General features: G+C 39.8%; 1 protein-coding gene across 1 annotated transcript in view; it reads right to left on the bottom strand.

The window, feature by feature from the left end:
• KIF21A (kinesin family member 21A) overlaps positions 1 to 19,844 on the bottom strand; it is a gene marked incomplete at its 5' end in the record, with an annotated part of 91,517 nt that extends 71,673 nt beyond the window's left edge. Inside the window, one exon of the mRNA XM_080616470.1 lies at positions 19,801 to 19,844. Coding sequence (XP_080472596.1) covers positions 19,801 to 19,844 — 44 coding nt within the window. The remainder of the gene's footprint in view (positions 1 to 19,800) is intronic.
• Between the last annotated feature and the right edge of the window lie 2,294 nt (positions 19,845 to 22,138).

Below are 22,138 nucleotides of genomic sequence, written 5' to 3'. Positions count from 1 at the left end.
TTGGATAGCCTAACACATCCAAGTACGCCAAGCCCATAAAAAGTACATCACTCACAGCACAAACATCGATGGTGTCAACTCTTTAGAAAAGCACATGAACTACTGTAGAATTATCAGAGTCAAACTTCACTAAAAACCACAGTTTTGTGAGACAGCTGGTTTCAAAAACATTGCCCACAGCATCACAGTACACCAACAAATGAACTAATGATGCCCACATGGTATTTTCAATTAAAGGCACAGAACTGACAGTGACTTTCTGGTGCAAAAGTTGAACACTCCTACTTGCAGAGCAATGGCAACATTTCTGCACGCCCTGACACAGAAAGAAAAATACTGTTTTACCTGTAAAGTCAAAGGAATAACCATAAAAGGAGTTCATGTAAATAAGATATTTCATATATAATACAAAATATACATAGTATAAAAAAATTTCATATATACAAGTGAAATATTTTAAGAATAAGTACATACTTTCAGGAACTTCCCCACATTCCAAGTCACCAACACACTTAGGAAAATCAAGAATAAGTACCACGAATTCAGAAATAAGCAAATGAAACAATGTTTATTAATTCCAAGAACATAATTTTCCTTTTTTTTTTTTTAAAAAAAAAAAAAAACCAGAAAAGAATAACCAATGCAATTCACATTTATCCAAATGACCGAAAACATCCAGTCAGGCATGCCAGCACCAGGCTTCATCCAATTTCTTCCTCTTAGTAGTTAAATGTATTCTATTCTAGAAGCTCACATCAAAATAGCTTAATTTTTAAAAAGAGGTATTCTGTTATTTTTAAACAAAGTTAAAAGGTTTTCTTATGTCTGCAGAAAGAACTCTTAATTATTGCCTTCCTAACCCAGATTCCCCTTTCCTTTTCACCAGCACCCACATACCCACCTACCCACACACATACACTTATGTTCCCAGCCTTTACAGCTCCAGAAATCACTACACATTCATGCCAAGACTACTGTAGCACTAAAATTGTTTTCATTTTCCTCATCTCCATACAAAGAATTTATCTTCCCAGTTTTCTATTCTCAAGTCTAGGGCAGTTGGTTGCTTTACACTGATGAGCCACAGGTCCAAAAATTACATTTCACCAACTCAAAACAAACACAAAGTTACCAACATACTTATTATAGCTAAAGCTACAAGCCACTTCCCAAGTAATTACAGTCAAATAATACAACAAAAGAAAAGGAGGATCAGGTCAGTTAAAAGAAAATTACAGTTGTCATTAATCATTACCAAAATGACTGCTTCGCTAACACTATTAAAACAACAACCAGACACTTCACAGTGGGACAAGACAGCTAAAAACTGTTTTCATAATCTGCTCTGAACAGTGCCTTGGTTTTCAGTGCAACATTCTTGGAACAAAAACCACTGTATGAGTTCTCCGCCACTCCTTGTAAAGAAAAAAAAAACAACTGTGTATCCATAACACCCGATCCACCGAGTTCCAAAGCAAACTGCAGAAAATATCTTCATATTTATTGTTGACTGTTTCTAATGAACAGAAGTTGCTCTGTTTCCAAACAGAAGGTAGACTGTTCAAGCAGTGACTGAAAGCTCTGAGCTGGGAAATCCTAACTGTGCAGTAAGGGAAAATAACCCGCTTGCTTTATTTAGCACTGTTTTAAAACTTGCAAAACAGAAAGCAACAATATTATCCGACTTATTCAGTCCTGCTGGTTCAGCTACACACTTTTATATGTCGGAATGTCAATCTGCAGTTTTGATTCTTTCTTCTCTATTCATGCTATTTGCAAGGCTACAAACACATCCACATTAACAGCAACAGCACCAAAGATGACTTTTTCCATCCTTCTGTTCCTATGTGCTGACACTGTATTAGGCTGCCCTGTGAAGACTTGATCACCTTGCTGCTTTGTTGGCTTCAGATGATGCTTTAAAAGAAGGATTCTAAAAAGTTAAAGTCAGGCAATTCAAGAAACCATGCTATAAATCCAGTAGGTAGCATTTTTTCCACAGAGCCATGTTCCAAATTGGTTGCTCGGTATGATACTAGATACCCTTTTGTTGCAAGCACCATTTTGGGCAAATATAAACTGACAGTTCCCAAACTCCCTCCCACTTTCCAATCCCCCCCAACAGTTGAGATGCTGGCAAGCCTCTTCTTACTGATTCTAACAACAATCCCATAAAGTTTCAACCAGGTGCAAAACTTGATTATCTACAGGCCATAATTTTTTGTTTTGCTAAGTGCAGGCTGATTTTCAGATGTGGTAGAGGGGGGATGGGGAGGAGGGGCACAGGGGAAATGTTAATAGGAAAATATTCAGCATTTATATAAAAATACCAATGGAAAGCTGAAATAATCAGAGCTTAAATAACAAGAGAAGTCAAAAGAAAGGGACTGGTCACAGTTGACCAGTGAAACAAGTTTTCAGGTGGCAGTTCTATAAAGTCTATCAATCAGGGCCTTGCTCAACACCATCTGTGCAGGAAATCCACCAGAATCTGGAACTTCACAGGAAAGCCAGTTATCACATGCAAATTCACATCCCAAGGCTAGAAGGAAGAGCAGCTCTCCACTGCAGCAACATCTGCAACAAGAGCCAAGCTGCTACCATTTCACATCCTCAGCCTTTTATCCAGACCAAGAGAAGTGATACAGGATTTACAAAGACATTATGCACATAGAAATACAGAAGTACAGGAAGTAGCTTCTCACAGACAAATCCAATTATATGCATTTTTACACCTTCAGTTCTCACAGAAGAAAATCCCTGTAGCACACATTCAGATGGATTACCCTGAAGAAAGGCAAGAAACAAGCACGATGAAAAGCTTTAATAGACCAGTTCTGACAGAAAATTGGAAATTTGATTAAAACGAAGACCTGTGTCTAAATTTGGATACTGCATGGAAAATAACTTCATGACTGATAAACCAGAAACTTTCTAAACATTTCCATGTTTCCACATTGTCTAGCATATTCAGTTTCCCCACTGCCAGTAGAGAAGAATATCCTTTATGTAAGGATGGAGAAACAGATTAGAGACTGCCTTAGGTTGAAGACATGTTAAACTAATGCTTTTCACCTGATTAAACTTAGAGATGTGATGCTTCAATATTACTTCTACTCGTTCTCCATTAAAACTACCCAAACAACTTATTGATTGTAACAGCCAACATTATCACTGGAGTTCTTAACCTTACAGCATGGAAGAGTATGCATTGCTACTCATCAGGAAAGTCACAAAATTTCATATTTATGACTTTTGATAACATGCAAGATAGAAAAAGCTGCTTGATTTTCTAATAGTTTAGCTTCCACTCCAGGCAGGTAGAAAGTCCTTGTTGGCCATGCTGAACAAATTCAGTGTGGAAATCATTGTGGAAATACAGTCATTCCCCCAGTTTAATTGCTACTAGCATGCAGACCTCACTGCCCTAGCAAGCCTGCAGTGTGGAATTACCACTAATAAAAATAATACTGGTACATTTCAGTAAATTCTTTAGCTCCAGGACAGAGTACATCCATTAAATAAGTGCACCCTGGTAATGCACTACAATGTAAACGGACAGGTTCGCAAGACTCCTGACAAATACTGTGAATAAAATCTAGAAAGAGCTAACTACTTCCTTGCTACTTGTATCTGCTTTAAACAACTAATATCTATGCTGCCATAGCAGTGAGGGCAAGCACTTTCTGCTTTGTGTTCTAGCTGTGGGCTTAATCTTTCATTAGGGCTCAGGTTGCCTGATTAGATTACAAATCCAACCAGAACTCCAAATCTATTAATGCAAAGTCACTTTAAAAAGAAAATCGTGCAGCAAGGTAGCTTACATGGATTAGAAGCAATTCCCTCAATTTTACTTTACTTTACAGGAGGCTCACCCTCTGTTTTTGGAACAATCCTCCTCTTCTGGGAGCAGCTGCTAGCCTGGGCACGGCTTCCTCAGCTCCGACACACACAGGGCAGCAACACCTGATTCTGGGATTAGTTCTGTCTGCTGAACACTCTGCTGCAGCTTCTTGGGGGCAGAAAGAAAAGGCTGCCTTGGCAAGCTTCTTCAGGGTAAAAACCCCTTTCATTGTCCTGAGTAAATGAAATCAGCTCTTCTCAGCATGTAATACTCCCAAACCTGGCATTTCCCAGCTGCTCTCAGAAATCATCAATGCAAATCACTTGTAGCACAGATGCTTTCAAAACAAGTATTTCTAGATAAAATAAACTGTTTCAAATTTAAGCTTACAGTAACTATTCACATAACAGGACTCCAGTAAAACTGAGATGGCTGTAGTCCCTGCCACAAAACTCATGAGCAAATATCTCACTCCTCAGCACTTAACAGCAGACAAGGTTTTAGCTTCAATGAGACCTAAGAGGAGAATGCACAAAGGAAGATACACACAAGGTTTTCCAGGATCAATACCTAACAAGAAGCTTTGCTGAGAAATGGAAAACCGAGTTCACACAAAATAACGCAGTAATGGCATAGCAGTAATGCCTAAAGGCCTGGAGGGCCTTATGCTAAGGCTTATATAAAGCTTTCACAAAGAGCCATACATTTATTAAAAGCTACAGATAGATTATATCTACATATCAATAACTTTAAAACTATTTGATACTGTTTTCCTCCAGCACCAATGCTTCCCCACCATAACCACTACTTTCACAGTGAATGCATCCAGAAAAAAGGCAAAAGCACCACACAGCAATAACAAAGCTCCAGTATTTTGGCAAACTTCGCTTCCACTTCAAATAACTTCCTCTAACACTACAAGCAACATTTGAGCGATGGGGAGAAGAGGTAGAAGGCTGTTTCTTCCAGCATGTGCTAAGGTAACAGATATTTAGAAAGAAAAATTGACTATTTAGACAAAGCTTCTTAAGCTAACTGGTGTTCTACACAAATTGCCAGGAACTATTAAGTAAGGTCTTAAAAGACTGTTAGCAGACCAATGCTATTGATTTTTTCCAGAATCTCCAGATTTCTCTAAAACAGGTTCTTATTCTTCAAAAGTTTAGCTTTGACACTGAAATTGTAAAAAGCAAAGAGAAAAGTCTTTGTGCTAAGTTTTAGTCTTTTTGCTAACTCATTCTACACAGTTTTAATTGTACAATTTAACTGATATCACCACTGAATCTAAAGAAATGCTAAAGCAAGAAACAATGGTAGTAATGAAGGCTCTTTCAGTTCTTTTTAAATAAAACACTGCCAAGGTTTTTTCTTTTTTTTTTTTTTTTAAAGAACATGACAGTCAAGCAGATACTACCACCTTAAGATCCTTCCAGAAAAGTTTGTTTTCTCCCTAGTTTCAGTTATAGACTTTGCTTGCCCATGCTTTATCACTTGACATTTGTTTACACAGAAATACAGAACTCTGTCATCAAATGAAGTGCAACTGCAATGCAGCCCTTATGTAAGCCTTATCACATGAGTAATTAGCAGGGCCCATGGAAACTACAAATAGCTTATTTCCCAACAAAACTTAGAGTTAACCATTTCTAGACCAATGAATTAAGAGCCAGTGGTTGAAGAATGGGAACAAGACAACTTGAAACTGTTAGTGAGCTATAGATCTCAGAACAGGGTCTGGTATTACTTGGAACTAAGGAAAGAAGAGTATTTCCCAGCTTTTGAAGTTTGAGCTCAGCACTAGTTGCACTTCGCATACAATCATGTTTTCAACTAAACACATAATTGGATTTTCAATCAAATCCAATTGACTGTTGTTACACAGTATGTCAGATAACCTTACCAGTGTCAGAATGGATCAAAAGCATATACAACCTCTTGTGTCTTTTCTATACTACCCATCGTCATCCTACTCTGGAGGTATCACAAACACTTTTCAGTTCAGTGTAACAAGACTTCAGCCCTGCATTCCCGGGCAGCCACTGTATTTATGTTGTTGATCCCTAACCTACAGCAGTAGCGTCGGCAGAGGGGTCATGCAAAGGCAGAAAAAAATGGAGCAACACAAAGACTCGGCAGCTGGAAAATAGTACAGCAGTGACACTCTGCCTGGAACTTGCTGTCACAGCAGGAACTGCTAAAGCACCTCAGAAATTCTTGCTTAAACCATGGCTATTTTTAAAAAAATCATCAATTCTGACAGTTGAAGTCCTTTGTCACCTACCTTATCTCACAATTTAAAGCAAACAAGCTAGTCCAGGACTCAAACAAGTGTCTAAAACCTGGACAAAAATAAATATCCTTTTTAAAAAGCAAAACCCTACATATAATCCCCCACCCCTCATAAGAAAGGTTCTTTTGTAATCCGTAGCTCTCCTGGGATTTCTGCATCAGTCACAAGCACACCGAACTGAACAAGTCCAGTATGTGCTAACACATAATAAGAATATTAAGAAAGATTTGTAGATTGGAAGAAAGGAAAAGCACTCTGGCTGTCCTTGAATCTTCCATACTTTAAAATAAAACTGGGAAGTCTCTGGCTCTACACCCTCTTACCTTTCCTGCCTAGCTGGGGGGAAAGAAAGGGATATCTTTGAAAGTTCATTTCCTGTGGTAACAAAACTTTTCAGTTATTTCCAAAGTAATTGAGGATATACCCTACCTTTTTGCTCCAATTGTATCTAGATCAATAAGCAATAGAAGTCTCCTCGAACAAATACTCAGAAGATGGGGTCATTGATACTCCAACACCAGAGTTCACCCTATAAACAGCAGCAAATGTCTAAGACATTGCAGCTTAACCCTGGCACTGAAGAAAAATATCTGAAATAAATCATACTGATTACTTATTTCCAACTTTGGAAGCAAGAGACAGCGTCCCTTAACCAGGCATTTGCTCACACTGGCACACACAGGTGAGAACACTGGTGTATACAAAGTATACAGCATCCAAAGAATTCCCAGTAGTGGAAACAGCTGTAGCAAAGAAGCCCCTTAAACACACACAAAAAAATCTTTCAGCTATTTCTGCCAGCAGTACCTTGTAAGTTATGCACCCAGTACCACTTTAAATCAATCAGCACTAGTTCTCACATATTAATATATACATGTCTTCATTTTAACCTAGCAGTTTTCTTTCTGGTGTTTCTCTCATCTGCTTTTAAGATCTCCAGAGATGGAGCTTTCAGCCTCAAAAGACAAACAGAGAGGGAAAATAAGCCTCAATAATCTAATTTATATATTGCACTTTAAAGTGACTGAGGAAAAAGGTCTTAATGTGTTGAATGCATTAGTACCCAAAACCCTGGGTTATGACATAACTTGAAATCATGCCTTAAACTGATTTGTTTTGAATATTTGAATGCCAACCCCTAAAGCACTTCTGAAGCATCTGACATTCAGAAGCTGGAGGCAGATCTTGCAGAAATATGAGACAACTAAATGGCCAATGCATTATTAGTTAACGAGGAAGAACAAAACCAAAAACCCTATGACCTACAGAAAACAGCAAGAGTGACTCACAAAAAACAAGTTTACAAATTTAGTATTTGAAATACAATTACTATAAGCATTTAATGCAATTAATACACTATTCAAATTGTAGCATTGTTGTTACTTTGAACAGAAAGCAGGTTAACACTCAAGATCCTACAGTTTATTTTTTATCATCAGAATGGGAAAAATAACACAATGTCAACTGATGTAACTTCTCAGCAAAGGCGAGGACTTCTCACACATACTGCTATGCTGGAGTGACCATGCCCCTCTATACCAATGAGGCAGCAAAACTGTGGAGAGCAATTTTCACTGAAAGTGAAGTACATTACAAGCGTTTTGCCCCACTGGGTATTCATTACTTGGTTAGACATATACGCTTGCACAAAAGAAGTTTAATCTTACAATGAAAAATGTGTATATAAATTACAGAATATACCTAAAACATGCAGTCAGTCACCCAACTAACCTACAATTAGTCAGGTTTCCTTGATATATCTGATAAAAGTTAGAAGTCAGTAACATTTCCTAGCTGCAATCTGAGAAATCAAACCATATCTTCAAGGGATGCAAATATCATGAACTTTGAAGCACTTTCTTCAGTCTACCAGTACATTCCTCTGATTTAAACAGATTGAACTTCAACCAGACAACTCTTACACTGCTTCTAGGCAGCCATCCAGCAATACAAACCAAGCTGAATGTTAACTTGTTCACAGTGCTCTGTACATGATGTGAATACACAAAACCGAAGAAATACATCAAATTTTAAAATCCATTTTTCAAAGACAAGACAAAAATTGATAATGCACAAATTTTAATTAATTTCCCAAGAGTAATAAGAAACTGTTTCAAGATAAGTAACTGATGTTTAGGTTGTATTCACAAGATTATCACATGCTTCTGGGATAAACCACTGACTATTGTATGCTTTTCTTTCTGACTTACAGAAGATACTGTTTGAACAAGCCAGAAGAACTGAAAGAATTAAGCACACTGTCACAGTGGGGGAGAGGGGAACAGACATGATTATTCTACAAGATGGCTGAAGAGAGCATGAACATCTGAAAAGTAAAGAAACATTAAACAGTAATGGACGCTAATTATTCTCAGTAGTCAGCTTGGCCAAAAGAACAAGTGAGCTTAAACTGTGGCAGAAGAAATGCAGGACAAAGGTGATGACCACGTATTCCTGATAGAACAGGAAAGCAGACTGTTACCCATAACTGAATCGTGCTCCAAATGCCTTCAGAGCAGCAATATTGCATCTACCATTAAATAGTCTTCAAAGAAAGTAGGGGAAGGTTGGATGAAGGGAAAGTACAGACTTTAGAACAGACAGAATATAGAAACCATGCAAACGTACAAAAAGCTTCCAGTAGTTTATGCTGCATATGCTTACAACACTACCTTTTCATAGCAGCCACATCATCAGCACCACTGGATGACTGTTAGTCACCCAAGAATCTGCTCCATCATATTCAGAATTCATCTGGAGAAGAGACTGCACCCCTTTACTGAAGCTGTCACCCATATCTCGCCCTCTCCAATAGGTCATAGGCACAGAGCTCTTCAATATCTTCCTGGCTTTTAGACCCTGCCTGCGCAATTCCAACACAGAAAAAAAAGATTACAAGGACAACAGACCCAAGCTCCTTACGGAGGTTCACATGGGAAGGGGCGGAAGCGGGGGGAGAAGGGACACACACAACAAAAGGCAGTGGTCATAAACCAAAGCAAAACACTTCCCAGCATGGCATACAAAATAATTTTGCCCATTAGTACAGTCAAGCATCAGCTGCCCAAAGTGGCTGAGAAATCTCCATCCTCAGAGGTTTTTCCAAGATTTAACTTGATAGAGCCTTGAGCAACCTTTCACCTGAATTAAGTTTTGACCCTGCTTTGAGCAGGAGGTTGGCTTAGATGACTTCCTGAGGTACCTTCAAACCTGAATTAGTTTAAGATTACCCTTCCAAATCTGTAAGGCTTTATGGTTCATGTGGACATCACCACATCCCTGTAAACATATTCTGACATCTGAATGAGATCATTCAACTGTGCCAAATTCAGGTCCTGGCACTCTACAGGCAGCTTCACAGAATTACAGATAATTAGGATAGAAAAGCACTGGAAATGTCATAGAGTTTATTCACACACTCCACCATTCTGGACCAAGGTACTATCTGCTATGTCCAAAATGTTCCCAGCTGTTATCAGTTTGAACTATTTTAAAGTTTCCTATATGGGCAATTCCACATCTCCACAGACGAATTGTTCCAGGACATCCATCCTTACAATAGAAAAAAAAAAAAATTTCTTCTTACCTTTTACTTTTTATACTGCAGTTTAAGCCTGTATTAACTTTTATCCACTTCACCTTGAACATGAGCAATTTAGACTCTTCTACTTTGTATTTCTCACTTTAGCTGTTTCAAGATGTACCTCTTAGCAATCTTCACTCCTCATATCTTACACTATGGACTGCTTATATTTTCTAGGCAGTTATTCCCCTTCTTTTTCAAAATTCCCCCTCAGTTAGTTCACATTTTTCTTGAACTGCAGCACCCAAAACCTAATACTGGACATTAGCAGTACTGAACAAAGGATACAGATTACTCTGCACCTTACATAAAAACTGATTCCCATATACTCTAATTTTCTTCTTTTGCCACAATGCAACACTGCTGTTTCATCCTTAATTTTCTGTTTGTTTGGGTTTTTTTTTGTTTTGGTTTGGTTTTTGTTTTTTACACATCACTCAATCACCTGAATTCTCTTGCCTGCAGTAGCAGCAGAGCATGCACTGGCCCTTTATTTTCAGTCAAGCACCAAAGATGCAGGCCACAACCATTCTATGCAAGTTCCCTCTTCCCAAAGAAACAGCTCAGTATCCAGCAGTCATGAGAGCTAAAAATCAACAGAAGCCTTGGCCTGGCAGCCTTGCAGCTTGCTTTTAGGGCTGCAAGCACAGAAAAAGGCACTCTCATCTGAAGCTTTTAGTTGTACAATGTTTCTTCTTCTTTGGCACCTACCAAGGCTTTACTTGTTGACATTTAAGAACAATGAAAATGTCCATCTGCTCCTCAAAGGCTTTGCTAGCAATGATAATGAGATATATCTACTGCTACGCTTTAAAATGCAGAGCCAAGACAGTGGATTGACTAGATGACTAGTTGATGTAGATCACTGGTGACCGGGGGGAATTAAAAACAAACAAAACAAAGATACCCACAAAACAAAAACAAAACAGGTTCAAAACCATAAGTCTGAAAATTTTGGAAATACAAAAGAAGAAAAAGGGCATTTAATTGTACTGATGTTTAATTGTCAAATATTTTACCTATCAATACCAGTTCAGCCCTGTCTCACATATCAAGTTTTAGAGCCCACCGAATACCAATCCACTTTTGCTGAACTCAAGGTTCTCCTAGTGAAGATCAAAATGGCAATTTTATTGTTCCTGAGTGATGGGCCGACTGATTAGATTAGACAGAAGCATAAGCCATGCTCTAAGTGATATAGATTGAACAAGTGGCCTTCTTTCTGACCTACTACCTCTTCAAACACTGTTACAAATGGAATCCTTCTCTTTTCTATCATGTCTAGAAAAATATATATATTTGGATATTCAGTCCCCCTTAACCCAGCATGAAAAACAGAAGATGTTTAAATGTTATCAACATCCTTGGTCTGCAAAGTAATGTGCACAGATAAGGCATTTAAAAAAAAAAAATTTTCAAAGGCATCACATTACACAGCCAGAGTCTAAAAATAATTTAAGTACATACGAAATCATTAAAGACCAGACTTCAAAAGGAATGCATTTGAGACCAGGAGTGAAATAAACCTTACCTGGACAACTTCTGTAGAGTGACAACTGAAGCAATGTATAGTTTGCTTAGCAGGTTAAAAAGAAAATTAGTAGTCAGCTATTCCTATAGATCAAAGTGTCTGGTACAGGCCTCATTTTTCTGCTCTTCACACAGAAACAAATAATGGGGGGAGGGAGAAACAAAGCTAAATACATACTTTAGCAGAACATAAAATTTTAATTGCAATACTTTTCATGGAAGGTAATGATTAACTTGAGTGTTTTAGTAGCAGTTGCTTTTCTCATGATACTACACCATGTATTATTTATATCGCACCATAAGCATTTACTATGCAGCTACATCTTTGGCCTGAGGAGCTTATGACATAATTCTGAGATGACAATACACAAAGTGCCAGTGGAGCATGGGAAGGGAAAAGCAGGAAAACAAGATTTAAAAATAAAGACAAAAGACAGTACCTACACTCATAGTCCTCTCAGGTTTTTTTAGGTAGAGATGGGAACAGAGATTCTGACCTAGGACAGAATCAAGCACAGCAAGACAGAGGCACTGCTGCAGTTGGCAAGTACATTTAATCAATACTACAGAATGAGAGATCAGTAATTCCAAGAGCTTGGGATAATGTACTACTGAGAGTGACATAAATGGTCTCAGGACTCATCTCTCAATTGGTCCCATGCTAAAGGGAAGAAGTGTCCAACAAAATGAATACTAAGAATTACTGGCTCTGAAAACAAAGTTAATTATACAACTTCTTAATTTTTAATATAAACAGCCATTTTGAGTCAGTCTACCTTCCTATGACTTTATTCCAAGATGATGCAGACTCACAGGCAATGCAGTACCAAATGCTTAAAAAAAAGTTCTATATAATACTAAGGGTTATATTGTACATGGGACATTCTTAGCAAGCTTGCTAGTGACCCCAGAATTACACAAGACTGTATTTCATTATTGGCAATATATTTCTAGAGGATACTTTTTCATGTTTTAAACTTGCATGATCTTAAATCAACATTGCTAACAAATCAAATGCTTCAACACAGTCTCTTGACCAACATTAATTCTCCACATCTATACTGCTTTTCAGCTTAAGATGCCCTCTTAACTTCATTTTAGCAGTATTAAACGAAAGACAATTAACATGGTTAGAAATGGGAGGAAAAAATTGTGAACTTAAATAATGAAAAAATACACAGGCTTAAACAAAGATAATAACAAAGTAGTTGGACCTTCGACCCAAGATACGGAAGACATTTGCTCAAGACCCCAAATGAGATTAGACCAGGTAAACGGAGAAGCCTGTTTAATCAAACTCTTCCATTACCAAAAGAAACCAGGGCAGAAAAGATAAAGTGCCAGACTGAGACGCCTCACAAAGCAGAAACATTTTCTGTCCAGTCCTATTAGCTATAACCTTCTGTGCATTCAGCTGTGGTATTTGAATTGTCATGCTATAGCATACTACCATCCTTTAACTCTTATCCACCTTGAGAATCCTGTTTTATTCATGTTTTTAAATGAACAATTATATTGAACATAAATGAAAGGGAAAGTAGATGTCCTTCAAAGCTAGAGTATACAAGAGAAAGCATTTCAAGAAACCCGGAGTATATAAGAGCGAGTATGGAAAAACTACATTGCATCCAACACGTCCTGCAAAGACTTCAGTATTTGCTAAGCAACTGAACTATGCAGAGTTCCTGTAACAGCATGAATGCTAGTACCAGCAGTGAGACACAGAAAATTACATAGACAACAAAGCCTTTAATCCATTTTTAAATCCAGCAGTGGAAATGAACTATTCAAATTGAATGTATGTAAGTTTCTGTGTATAGTAGAACAGTAATATCATAACTTTTTACTAAGGTTTTGTTGCTCTCACTTTTCTGTGTTGAAACTCCCCAGTAAACAGGCTCAAGGGATACATCAATCATTTTTGTTAGGTAGACTTAAAGATGCTTAAAGGGTGCATTGTCCCAAACAGCAAACCAGCATCTGTCAGGTGATTCAAAAAAGTTCTTTAAACAAAAATCAATTATTCCATCAATGGCCAACTTTATGAAATCTGTTGAGGATACTAACAAACATTAAGGACAAGATGATACCCCCTCCTCACTCCTTATTTACATACAGAATCTATCCAAGAAATGTTTTATGTTAATCAAGTGTTAGCTCTGAATCAGTTTTGCAGATTTTAAAATACATACTGAACAGACCTTCTCTATGCATCAAACTTACTGTGCCACTGACCTTAACATCCTTTCACCATTCTCCATTTGGATCTTGTTGCTATGGCAAAGACAAACAGGAGAATGCAGCAAGGCTGCATTTCCCCCTTGAGTTACACTGGAGCAGACATTTATTCCAGAAATGTTTCAGCAGGGAAAAGCGGAAACAACATGGAGAGCTACAAAAAAGGAGGAAGGATGAGAAGAACATGAACAAAGATTTAAAACTACTTTAGAGAAGAAAAAGAAAGCACACACAGCTCATGTAGTTACTCTTGCTGGACTTGTTCAGATCTGGTTTGATTTCTAATTAAACTTTCTTGTTCACCAGTTCAAATGATACTTTTAACTTCTCGTAACTATTTGACATAGGAATAACACTAGCAGAACAAAAAATTCTCTGCTCCTGCAGCCACTGCAGATACAGCAGATACTGAACCGTTTCCTTTAACAGAAAGGAAAATTGCCCCTAAAATAGTTTTATTTTCCTAGCAGTAATCAGGCAACAGAACATGAAAGCAAGAATTCCAGCAGCCATCTCTGAGTGGGCAGCAAGGGCAATCCATAAAACACTTAAAGCAAATAAAGGGAAAGCAGAGAGAGGGAGCAAGGATTCCTTGATCCTAAGCACAAGGGACATTCAACTACTATAGAAGCATTTACAGAAGTCACAAAGAAAAACTGCAAATGTGAAGTCTTGAGTTCCATAAAAAAAGAATGTCTAGGCCAACAATATAAGTCCTAACTACTCATAGACCATAAGTAGTAAAGAGAACACCATTAAATGAAAGTTGCTGACTAACTTGATGGATTTTCAAAGCTAAGTAAACTCTCATGTCTTCTACAAAGTTTGGGGAGTGCCAAGTTAGAAATACAATTCACCCACAAGCATGAACAGACCACTCATGCACCCCATTCATCGCTTTGTCATCTTCCTACATTCAAGATATATCCACCCTTTTGAAAGGAACACATGACATTAAGGGAAATGTCCGACTAAGACTTCTTCAAAGAATGAGTTTGTGTTTACAGCACATGAGTGCTGGGAAGGAAGTTTACTTCCTAGAAAGCAGGATCACAGATTTCAGCCTGCTCCAAGCAATATCAGTTACGGATGATCAAGTCAGATGATGAAACCAGAATTAATTCAGCAGCAGATGGTGTTGGGTCTTTTTTTTCCAGCTAAAATGCAAACCATATGGATAGGGTAGAGTAAAGTTTCAGTGAAGGACAAGGGAATGTTTGTTTAAGTCAGGGAGCAAGGAGAAACATCAAAACTAACAAAAGAGAAGCAACTTGAGCTTTCCAAAAACAGGATTTCTTTTGTGGCTTTCAATTAATGGACTCTCTCTCCAAGAAGGGTATTTCCCAACACATAACATATCACCAGAAAATACTATATAATACTGTTGAACTTCATTTCTTTTTGGTCTTCGGTGGGACATACACACTGATAAGGTGCTGAACTTCATTAATACTATTAATATGGTTACTTTAAGACATTTTCCCCAAAAACATTTTCACAGCTTCACATGATTACAAATGGGTAATAACTCTTGTCTAATTAAAGGAAAAGTTTGGTTCATTTTAATGAGCTCAGTACTGTAATCTACTGCTGTTGCATATCTAGTTACAGAATGATTTATGAGCAATGTATGGGAAGTGTGAAATAAGTACCTCTGCTCTTCAGAGCTGATGATGTATACCATAGCATACATGGCCATTCATCTGACATTTGAGGATGTATTCATGTAGGAAGCTTAAACACAGCTGCAAGTTTTTGCAGAACAGCAACCCAAGAAAGAAAAATCAATTTCAACAGCCAAAGTGCCTCAAAACACACCTCTCAAAAAAGACAGGCTCCTTCCATTCAGCTGCTTCTTTCCTAGTGTGTTTAACAGTACCTGGGTCTAGCACAGAGAACTTCAGTGTAAAACCTATTCCAAAAAAAAATGTTGAAAAAGAGGAACACAAAAGAAAAGGTAGAGGGAGGTATAACAACAACAAACAACAGATTCTGTTGTTTGGAGGAAGTGGGAAACCACACACAAAATAGCAAAGGAGGGGAAAAAAGAAAGAAAAGGATTAGAGGTCCAACTGGTCACATAGTTCAAGAACTTAGGGTATGAAAAAAAGAAAACCAGTGTTCCCCAAACAAATCTTTGCAGTGGAAGGCTAAGGTTACAAGGGATACCATTTATGTTATCAAAGGTTAACACTGTGTCCTGCTTTCATGCCACAAGCAGCTTGATTAGTTGCAAAAAAAAATCTCTTCCTAAATTGAATTAGTAATCAATACGTTTTTTTCTAGAATTCTTTAACTCCCTTGTAGAACACCAGAAACAGAAGCTGAGTGGTTTTAATTCATCAGTTATTCTTATTACTCCCACTATTATTAGAAGAGTTTCCAGGTAGGTCCATTACATTTTGCATACAATTTCCTACTTGACAAACATCAACATTTAATCTTTCTGAAGCAGTGTCATATTTGTATTGCAGACAGTCAAGGCAGGTATGAGAAGGAAACTTTTTACATGACTTAGGGAAAAGCACAGTGGCCAGATCCCACAGCTTCTCCACACATGTGAGGAGAAAGGCAGGAGAAACACCCCACTTTTTTGCTTGAGGAGTGAAACACAGAGCAGATGTCAATCACATCAGATGAAGCAGTACCAGTGAGATACTCTTGCCAAAGGAAGGAAGAAGGCACACATAAACAAACATACCAAGGATGATGAACAGTGGACACTTCCACAGCTCTGCTCTTTACTGCTCACTGATGTTAAACACATCTGATTACAAAACACCATCTCCTAACTCTTCTCTTCCCTGGTTCTTTGCATTCTGCCCATCAACAGTTTCAACTGGACTCCATCTTTTACAATGGCAACATGTGCTGTGTCAAAACCCTACTCTTCCTTTAGCTTCACCAACTGGCGCTTCATGTCCTACTGTTGTCCACTCTACCTAAGAAGTCACCCCAGCATGTCTGTGACCATGTTACTTTTCCTGATTACCAGCACCTTCCACAGCTGTTCATCTTTTCACATTGTTCTTCATTACTTCTGTTTTCATACAGCATCTTAAAAGGCAGTATTAGATATCTACACTGAAGCTTACCATCTGTATGTCTGGAGACTGCAGACTTTGAACGAATAAAGGCCATCTTTCTCCTTTGTAGAACTAAAAGATAGGTGTTTACATTCATGTTCTACTTTGTTAGACCTTCTCCATAACAAGATCCAAATAACAGGCACCTTTCATGGTTTATCAGAAAGTAGTCCAACTTTCTTGTCTTCTTAGATCATCATTGCTAGGACACCCTAACCCTACAGCTCAAGCCACATGGAGTGAGGACAGGCACTGTTACCTCCCCTGCTGTAGCTATTCCAATTCCTATGACACAGCCCAGGTAGGGATGGTAAAAGTAAGCATAATTCTGACCTAATGGCATTGACTGCAGTTACCCCATCCAGCCCCTGGATACTTGTACAATGACTCTCTAAAACACAATACTGACATAGTTCACGTGATGGTGAAGATCCCAGTGTTAGGCAAGAACATGAAAGAAGCCTATACACTGTATTATAGCTGTGGACACCACTAAAGTGGAAAGACAGGTAAAAATTAGGAACTACCATCTATATCTTTTTGCACACTTAGGTCCAGAAACAGTAGCCTATGATGTTTGTACAATCTCATAGCCTTCTCATAATAAGTTAGTTTCCATATACTGAAGAGACATTTACAAAAGCAAGACAGTAATTTCAGATTTACAAAAAGGATAGCTTTTCACATGTAAAAGAAAATACAGCCATCTGATTAGATAACTGGGGGGGGAGGGGTTGTGATTTTATCTGTAAACAGACACTACGCACAGTCACACAGACAGCAAAGCTCTTTGTTGAAGTTGTACACCATCATCAAAATTGTAAGTCCGTAAGCCTCTCAGTGGTGGATGACAACAGAGGAAGAATTTTTTCCTTAATTAGGGAATTTAACATTAGTTACTGGATTATCTGCCAAACTATTTTCAGCTTTCATGCTTCACTAAACCAGAGCTCATCATTCACAAACCCATTATTACACTGAAGAAAATGGGGAGCAATTAGCATACAAGATGATAGCTTAAAGGTGCTGCTAATTGGAAAGAATGAAGTATTTTTGAATCCTGCTGTATACAATTAAGTGAGATAACCAGGTTCTGGAAAAACAATTTGCTAAACAACTTCAGTGATGCCTATTCTATTACCCGTGTTTGAAGTCTAAACAAATTCAGGTTTGTTGTAAGTTCAATGCAATGACTTTACAATATCTTACTTCAGTTTGCAAACTAAAAGCTGGTCCTGCTGTAGAACAAGCCTTGTTCAGGAAACGTACATACAAAAACAATGACTAATTCATCACAGCAGATGATCAGGAGATCATCACTGAACCAAGCTCCCCAAAAGAACTGAGAACAAAACCAACAAGGAAACAGACTGTAATATTCATAATGCACAGCACAGCATGCCCCTGATATATAGAAAGTTGCAAGACCAGTTGAATTATAGGGCTCTGCAAAATACACATCCAGAAATAATAAAAAACATCTACAAAGAGATACTGGTGGGAAAAAAGAAATAATTGGTTGCTAAACATGGAGGGAGAAATCTTGTACATGAATATTTAATCTGCCAAAAGGAAGAAAGCAGACAGGAGGAAAGACACAATTGTTCGTTACTAGTGAACTGCATTCAGACATAAGATGTTAGTTAGACAATTATATTACAGAAATCTGCTTTAGAACATTAGGGATCTGTTTTCAAGAGCAACAGCTAGGTGATCATAATTCACGTTAACAAATTCTTTGCTATATATTACATCTATTTATTACACATCTACAACGATAAACATACTTGCACCAGTAGGTTTTATTCAGTTCCTAGCTGCAACAAACCTCTAGTTGTAAATGAACTACATCACTATTTTTTTTGGCTCAAAACATATTTAATATTTTCAAATGACAGAGCAGCTGTAAACCTGTAACACACCCTATTTTTAGGATTACACCTATCTCATATTTTCCTTTTTAAAAATACAGCCTAATTATGCTTTGGAATAATACCTCCCTTTACTTCATGTGAAAAATGCTTCAACAGATAACAGCATTCACAAAAGCATCTCTTCCCATAGAAAATGCTGCCGCAACCAGCAAGCAGACTATAATGAACAACTGCAGCACACACCCCATGTTATCATGCAGGGGCGGTGTTTCTCTGTTTACTGAAAATGTTATTGAACCGTTCCCCCCACACGCACAGCCCAACAGCAGCATGCACTAACACCGCTTATTCCTATGCCCTCCAGAGAAAAAACCATCCACCCTCTCTGCCTCCCTATACAATCTTTGAATTCTCTAAGATGAGATGCATGTAGTGGTTCCAAGGACCCACTGGTTAAAAACAGACCTTCCCCTCAAGTCTGATTTCTTATGGCATAAAACTCCAAGTGTGTCAGCATATAACATGAGCAAATTTCTTTAAAGGAAAGAAATAAATTATCAGTCAGTATCACAATTAAACCCCAAATATTGACATGCCTATATGCAGACATATATACACATGCATATACATATATTTCTCCTCATGTCTGAATTATGTAAACACATCTTGAAAATCAAGGCATCCGTGGGCTAATCTGGAAGTTCTTCAAACAATTAAATAATATCTTCACATAGAAAACCGAGGAGAGCCGAGAGTTCACTGATGAACACCAGATTTTTATCTCTGATAAAAGGAGTAATTTGAATTAGCTGATGTTTTAAGATGATTTAAGCTCCACTTCCGTTCTACATACACCTATCGCTATTTGCTGCTGCGAGCAGCCTCATGGCAGACCACCCCTCCCGGTATATAAGGTTAGACACAGCCTCCGTGGGATAAAAGCTTTTATCCTTCTAAAACCACCAGCCTGCCAGGATCAGCTCTCGCAAAGCTCCGAGATGCAAACGGCAACGCTACCGTCCGGGGGCTGCTATGCTCCCATGAGTAAGCACTTGCAGCGCCGGGCTATAATTAGTTGGAGTATTTTTAGGGTGGCTGGTGAAAATTAGAGAGAAATGACTGAGGAAAAACCCCAGAACGGTTTATTTTCCTCTCCCTCGGCTATTTCCAACCGCTGCAAGGAAAAAGAGGCAGAGGCCGAGGTGATGCACCCGCTCCGCGGGGAACACGTCCTTCGCTCCTGCTCGTTGCTCGGACTCAGCACCGCTCAGCGCACCGCCCGCGGCCACCCGTGGCGTGACGGCCGCGGGCAGCGCCCAGCTCCGCTCCCCCCGCCGCCTAGCACCGCCGCTTACCTGACCGCCACCCGCACCGAGCTCTCGTCCTGGCCGGCCGACATGGTGCCGAGGGGCGGCGGCGAGCCTTGCCGGGAGCGGGGCGATCCCCTGGGCCAGGAGGAGGGGGGGGACAGCTGCGGTTCCCCCTTCACCTCCTCCTCCTCCTGCTCCGCCACCTCCTCTCTCCAGCCATTTTAGGTGCCTGAATGAATAGGTAGGAGCCGCGGCAGCGCAGGGCGGTTCGCGCCGCTCCTCCTCCCAGCCCCCGCCCCGCTCCGGCCCTTCCAGTGCCTGCGCCGGGAGCGCTGTCACTCACTCAGGCAGCCTCAGCCCGCCGCAGGCTCACGGACGGGTCCGGCTCCCCCCGCCCCGCGCCCGCCGCAATGCGTCACAGGCACCGCCCCGCCCCGCCCCGCCACACGCACGTGCACGGGCCTCTGCGCGCGGGGACGCCCTGTGGGGAGAAGGCGCGAAACCCCCATGAGGGATCGGCCACCTTCCTTCGTCTCCTCAGCGGGAATGCCGTGTCCCGATCCCACCCGGTCCAACCTGATTCCCCTTCCCGGACCCTCTGCGACACTCAAGTCCCGCATCTCCCGCCCGCGGCCGCACGCAGCTCTCCCATCTGCCGTGCTGCGCCGGGGGATTCGCTCCATCCACCCCATCCAAGCATGGCTGTCCTCACCTCGCTAATGAAATGCCTTAGCTGGAAATGGAGTGGGCGGGTGACATTAATTTTTGATGCAAATAGTATCCCTATGCCAGGAAACGAGCCCGATTATTTTGCCCCAAACAATTCACATTCCAAATGGAGATTTTCCATCAGAATAGGCATGGGTTTGAATGTGTAATGATATGCTAAAAACCTTGCAGTTCGAGTTGTTTTGCTTCTGATCCTGAAGGTTGTTCCCGCTCAGGCCCCTGCTGCAAGTGGGGGCTAGCGATAGGATGGGGTCTGGCCACGTCCCTAGCTCCATCAGAAGTCCCTCCTCCTTAGGAGAAATCTACTGTATTATTGCCACTCTGCTCATTTCTCACGGTTGTCTTCTCTATCTTCCCTATTTTCCTCTATTCATTTAGAAATTGGATTGTTTCTGGGAAATGTCCCACCTGGAAGTCTACACAAAATGGTGGCCTTCTCCTGAGTTATTCAGCACCACCGCTCAAGGCTCTGACAGGGTTTGAAAGTGTGTGGGGCTTAGGCTATATAGCATGTTGCTGAGGGATACTGGGACAGTGTTTATCTGAAAGGCAGAAAAACAGAGACATAGTTCAGTCTGAAGTCATGGTGGGAATGTGGAACAGGCAGAACAAAGCCCACCTTTTCCCAGCTCATGATTCTCTTTTTAATGGCATAGGCCAGATGCTTTGCTTCTTTTTTCACAATGTATTATAGAACGGGAAAGATAGCAGATAAAGAAAAAGCTCCTGCAGGTGAATTGTATTGGTGTTCACCAACACAGAATGGCATCAAAATCAATGTGATACCAGGCTTATAGTTCAAAGCGTTTCCAGCTAGTGAGGACTAAACTCTCAGGACTCTGTCACATCTGCCTGTACTGTAATGAGCTATTTAAAAATAGCTGCAGCTCACCCACAGTGAGTGGAATCCTAGGGCATAATTAGGTTCTCATGATTTATTTACACCAGATTTACAAACTCAGCAAACAATAATGCTTAAGCAAATAGAGAAAAGGCAAAGGTCTATACCTTTTTTACTGTAATAGCTTTAGTAACTTGGATACTTTCTTATCCAAAAGTATCCAATGCATTTTTTCAGCTGATACAGCTACAAGGTTAATGTAGCAAGCACACTCAAGCCAAATTTGATCCTTGGCAGTATCTGCCTGCATTTGTTTCATGCGGCATCTTTTGCTGGGTAAGCCCCAATAGAGCAAAGCTCATCCGCAATCACCCTGAGCATGCATATAAAACCCCGCTAGGTCGATTGCCTCCAGCTTGCTGTGTGAGCTCTGCTACAAGCCCAGCGGGAAGCACCAGCCCTGCCTTTCTCAGTCCTGGCTGCTCAGACCTAGGTTCATATTCTAGATCTTGCCAGGGTCACTTCTTTTCTGGCCCTTGTGTGCCCTTAGACATTTGCCTCAGCCTGACCACAGCCAGCCCTCTCTCTTCCACATCAGAAATGAAGACAGCAGGTTAAAATGTCTGCCAGAAGTCCTCCTGAGCTTAATGTTATGTACTCAGATACCTTAATGACAAGGATTTGTTACCCACATTGGGATTAAACTGGAAGTCATGCATTTTGGTACTATAGTAAAGCTACTCTTTTCTAATTTATGCTTATTTCAGTGCTACAGTATTACATACATATATTCCATGTTAAATATTTTGCTCC

The sequence above is a fragment of the Psittacula echo genome (assembly GCF_963264785.1).
Source record: "Psittacula echo genome assembly, chromosome: 1".
Classification (NCBI taxonomy): Eukaryota; Metazoa; Chordata; class Aves; order Psittaciformes; family Psittacidae; genus Psittacula; species Psittacula echo.
The sequence above is the reverse complement of the archived record's forward strand: the minus strand, read 5'-3'. Positions and strand labels throughout refer to the sequence as shown.